Genomic DNA, 5,407 nt, shown 5'->3' with positions numbered 1-5,407 from the left:
TCGCAATAGCAAAGAGCTGGAAACAACCCAAGTGCCCATCAACAAACGAATGGATAGAGAAGCTCTGGTATATTCACACAATGGAATACTATGCAGCATTGAAAAACAAGGAACTCATGAAATATTATGCAAAATCGATGACCCTGGAAGACACTATTCTGAGTGAAATATCTTAGTCACAAAAGGTCAAATATTGCATAGGGCCATTGTTGTAAAACAGGACTGCTATCAGGGTTGAGGGAAAACAGAAAAGGAGTAAACGAATGATGTATATTGCATTGAAGCAGATGAGGGAGAGAACTGTTTAAAAGGGACATATGAATGGGTATTCTTGTCATTACAGAGGTTCAGAGTGAAGGCTGCACAGTGGAGTGGACTTGGGGGTAGAGATTGCATAACAATGAAAGAGTTTTTCTTTTCAAGGAGAAGAGTGAATGGGGAGGAGGTGATGGGCAGGGAGAAAAGTGCAACAATGAATGACTAGAATCCCTAAGTCTCTATAAACTTTCATTAAAATTAATGAAAGGCTCCAAGGGGAAAAAAAAAATCAACAAAGCAAACAGAAAATTAAAAATCATACCAAAAAAAACCCCAGGAAATTGAAATCCATAAAATTAGAACTAAAATTTTAAAAATAGATAGTATATATAGGGCAGAAGAAAAGTCTACTATGTTCCAATGAGTGGAACAGAATTAGTGAGATTGAAGATAAATTTTCTAATACCAATCTATTAAGAAATAAAGAAGAAAAATATTAAGAACTTCTCCAGGGTTATAAATTATTTGAAGCTATGTGTTTCAGAAACTTAATGAATCTCAAACAGAATATTCCCCAAAAGAAAGCCGCAACCAAGACACATGATAATCAAACTTACTAAAACCAAAGACAAAGAAAGAATACTTAAAACAATTCAGGGGTGGGGGAAGGAGAGGAACATACCTACAAAGGAATAGCAGTAAGATTATGCTCTAATTTCTCAACAGAAAATATGTAAGCAAGAAGCCCGATGGGAAGGCATATATAAAACTGAAAGAAATATGTGGTGTCAAAGATTTATAGTTCATAAGTATTCAGGTCTTTCATCCATAGGGTCACTATAAGTCATGTACAACTCAATGACACTTAACAACAACAATGGCTTCCTTAACCAGTGACTTTGACTTTGCCACATAGATGGGTTGAATCATAAAAATAGTGCAATGTCCTAGTGGTAAGAAACTGCACTGCAATACCAAAGGCAGGCTGTTCGAATCCACCAGCTCCTGTGCAATTAACAGCTTCCGAACACTTACTAAAGGGCCAGCTAGGGGTCAGTTTTGACTTGACTGTACTCAACAACAGTCTATCCACAAGGGGATTGATTAGTCTTACCATTCAAAAAGGAATTCCAGTTGAGTACAGTCAGAAGCAGAAATCTGGGAACGTCAACATCCACAAGGAAGAAGAAGCAGTGTGCCTTTACCTAATCTTGCTAGAGGACTGAGAAAAGATATCATAACTGGCAGCACTAAGGGAGCTTTGAATACTACCTAAGCTGTGAGGCTGAAGGTCAAAGGGCCTGTGATCATGCTTGAGAAGCTGTCTAGACTGAGGGATCTTGCTGCCAACCTGAACTTTCCTGTTAACTTCCCTAATAAACTCCGTAACTCTTAAAACAGCTCTGTGAAGTCTACGTCATCACTGCAATTAATTTTGAACCCAAGAGAGCTGAAAGATTGGTGCTGAAATTAGTAGAAGTAGGTGCAGGAGCATGGGAGACCATGCCTAACCTTATAGGATTTCATTTTGTACTGTGGATTCTACTAACATCGACAGTTTCTCTTTGTGGAGTTAGTAGAAGTCAGGCTCAACCATCCTCCTGATCGATGCCTACACTCCTCTTACAAAAATATTACCAACTAAGAAGAATTATATATTAGCAACACTGCCCCTGAAATATAATGGAAAAATTATGACATTTCAAGATAAACAGAAATTAAGGGAATTGGTGAAAATAAGACCAATCTTACAAGAAGTACTAAAGGAATCCACAATTAGGAGAGGATAACACCAATAAATGGGACCTTCTAACGAGCAAGTCCCTATGTGCATCAAAACCTATTACCAATATGGTGAAAAGAATATCTACAGACTTGGGAAAAACATTTGGCAATGCCATCTCAGACACGGGTCTCCTAACAAAAGTTTACAGAATCCTACAGGGTCTCCACAAGAAAAAGACTGATAACACAATTACAAGAGGGGCAAAAGACATGGAATGACTTTTCACAGAGGAAGACATTCAGATGGCTCACAGACACATGAAGAACAGGCACACTCCTAATCACTGGCAATAAGAGAGATGAAGATCAAAACTACAATAAGATGCCATCTCACTCTAGTAACAGTAGCAAAGTTTAAAAGGACAGCAAAAAATAAATGTAGGAGAGGATGTGGATAAATTGAAACTCTCATATACTGTTTATGGGATTGTAAAATGGTATAACCACTCTGGAAGGTGGTTTGACACTTCCTCAAAAAGCTGAACATAGAGATTGCCTATACCCAGCTATGACACTGCTATGAATATGCCTCAAGGAAAACAGAACTGAGATACAAAGAAAGATTTGTACAGCAGTGTTCATAGCAGCATTAATCACAATAGTAAGAATATGGAAACAGCCCAAATGTCCATCAACAAATGACTGGATTGAGGAACTGTGGTACATTCACACAATGGACTACTATGCAGCACTCAGGAACAATGAATTTGAAAAATACAATATAACATGAGAAAGGCTAGGAAGCATTATGCTAAGTGAACTAACTCAGGTGCATAAGAACAAATACTGTATAAGGCCATTATTGCTCCCCCCACTGACCAAACTATGCAGCTCTGCAACTGCATCCTGGCCCACCCTCACCCTTCTGCCCCCAACCCTCACTTCCTTGTACCCCAAATATGTTTTTCCCAATTAAAAAAATATTTTAAAAAAAAGAAATTAAATGGGTGACATCACAACAGAACTAAATGAAATACAAAGAAAAACAACAGAAAAAAAGAACCATACTCCAACAAGTTTAAAAATTTACAAGAAATGCACACATTTTTAGAAACATATTACTTGAACTAACACAGGCAGAAGTAGAAAGTTAGACTCATCATGAAAGACATAATAGGTCATGCTGATCTCATTAGCATTCAGAGAAAAGCTGATGCCAATTCTACTCAGAGTGAGAGGTGGAGTAGTCCAAAGCACGTTGCACTCACTGCTGACCACAAGTTCAGCAGTTTTAATCCACCAGTAGCTCCACAGGAAAAAGACAAGCAGTCTCCTTCTGTTAAGATTTTCAGCCTCAAAAACCAGATGAATGGTCACTGTGAGTGAGAACTGAATCAATGACAGTGAAAATTGGGGGAGGGTGGGAGACACAGGAGCCAAGGTTACAGAAACTGAACAACCAGAGGGAAATAATGAAAATGTAGACATAACTTGAAAATTGTAACCAACTTATATGTAAGTTGTTAAATGAAACCTAATTTGCTTTATAAACTTTCGCTTAATTTTTTTAAAAACTAAAATAAGATAGTTACAATCATTTTTTTAAAGTAAATTACTGTAAAGTGTTATTTTTTTTTCTTAATAACAAAGAAATGTATTGCTTTGGAATCAGAACTAACTCATAGTTGGCCTTCCAGAGGGTTTTGAGAGACTATAAATTGCATGGGAGATTGCCATTCTTTTTCTCTTGGAGCAGCTAGTGGATTCAAACCCCCTAGTAGGCCACCAGAGCTCCCCTCTTTTTTCATAGTTACCTTTAATATTTCTTTTTATTTTTAAGCTATATATTGTCTTAATCAGAAATAAATTATTTAAGGTAATAATGAAAAGATTCTATTAAATTAGGTACACATAGAATCTTAATGTTCTTAAAGTGTTTGTCTTATTGTTATGTGCTGTACTGTCAAAACAGACTCCTACATGACTGTCCACCGGGTTTTGAGCGGCTTTCAGTCACATGGGGACAACTGCCCATCTTTTTTTGATGGAGTAATAGGTAGATTTCAACAACTTGCCTTTGGTTGGCAGCACAAGTTCTTACCCACTAGGCATCAGAGGTCCCTATTTATGTCCTAGTTGAACTACAAAAGTTCCAAACTACTTGATTCTTCTTCAATTTGTTTTTTGTTGTTGTTATTTTTAACTACTGGATTCTTAAGGTTGTTTATAGTTGAGGTAAAAAAGCTCATTTTGTTAAATGAATATGAAAATAACTTTAACAATTAAATGTTCTACCAGAGTTGCAAATGATAGCCTATAGCTGCACAAATTTTCATGAAACATACATAGGCAAAAGATTCATAAAGTATAAGGGGAAAATATTTCCTTTCCCATAAAAAGAGAATAGATATTGAAAGATAAACAAAAACAAAACTTGACATTGTTGTTGTTGTTGTTGTTATGTGCCGTCAAAAACATTCTATTACTGATCCAGGAAAATTCTGACAATATAACAGTGACTCATCACATACAAAGAGAACTAAGTAACCTTTGTGCTACATGCAAACAAGAGACCTTTGTACAATTGATGGCTCAGACACAGGAAGCCGGCTTCTTAATGTTTCAATAAAAGAAAAACATTGTTAATGATTAAAGTTCATGCTCACCTTGTAAAAACTCCTCCTTGCAACCAGTGAAGTAGAAGAAAGCAAAAGTTACTTTCTTGGCCTGCTTTCTTTACATCAGCCTTGTACCAAGAATAACTAAAACACTGGACCACAAATGTTCCAACAAGCACAAAGCTTATTGTTAAAATAGTAAAAGCATATTGTCCTTCCTGGAAAAATTTGACAGACACCCAGATGTCCACAATCAAATCAAAGATATAGACTGAGAAGCTAAAAAGTGACCAAAAAAAATTTAATTTAGTGTATTTCATTTTTTAATCACTACAGCTCTTAAATGTCTACTTTTTCTCTTACACAAGAAAGGAAGAGAAATGCCAGAACAAATGTTAGTGCAGTCTTTTGTATATGATTAAATTTAAACTTTCAGACTAAGTCTAGTAAGTAAAGAATAAATACTATTAAATTGGAACACTGAAGTCAACTAATTTTCTCTTCTAAGTCTTGAATTCAGGTCCATTGTTAGAAAGTCTATTCAATCTTCTTTTTCACCAGGATCTTCATTCCAATTGCATTGCCTAAAATTAAACAAATGCATATCAATTTCTAAAAATCATAAACATAGTGTTAAAAAAACTCAAGACCATTACTTTATCAAAACCCTTCTTTTTCTAAAAATAATAATAATAATTGTCACTAGAGCTTACACTAATTCTAATAATCTTGAAAATACACTTACTAGGTCACAACTTCCACTCAGAATATGTACTTAATGTGTATTTATTTAAAGCATAACTTAT

At 35.6% G+C, this 5,407-nt stretch overlaps 1 protein-coding gene across 1 annotated transcript in view; it reads right to left on the bottom strand.

The window, feature by feature from the left end:
- Positions 1–4,921, bottom strand: part of XKR9 (XK, Kell blood group complex subunit-related family, member 9) — a 35,589-nt gene extending 30,668 nt beyond the window's left edge. Inside the window, exon 1 of the mRNA XM_006880537.1 lies at positions 4,650–4,921. Within this exon, the coding sequence (XP_006880599.1) occupies positions 4,650–4,921 (272 nt within the window). The remainder of the gene's footprint in view (positions 1–4,649) is intronic.
- Between the last annotated feature and the right edge of the window lie 486 nt (positions 4,922–5,407).

Source organism: Elephantulus edwardii, unplaced genomic scaffold (assembly GCF_000299155.1).
Source record: "Elephantulus edwardii isolate Elephantulus edwardi_28Jun2011 unplaced genomic scaffold, EleEdw1.0 scaffold00008, whole genome shotgun sequence".
Taxonomy (NCBI): Eukaryota; Metazoa; Chordata; class Mammalia; order Macroscelidea; family Macroscelididae; genus Elephantulus; species Elephantulus edwardii.
This window is presented reverse-complemented; position numbering and strand designations above follow the sequence as displayed.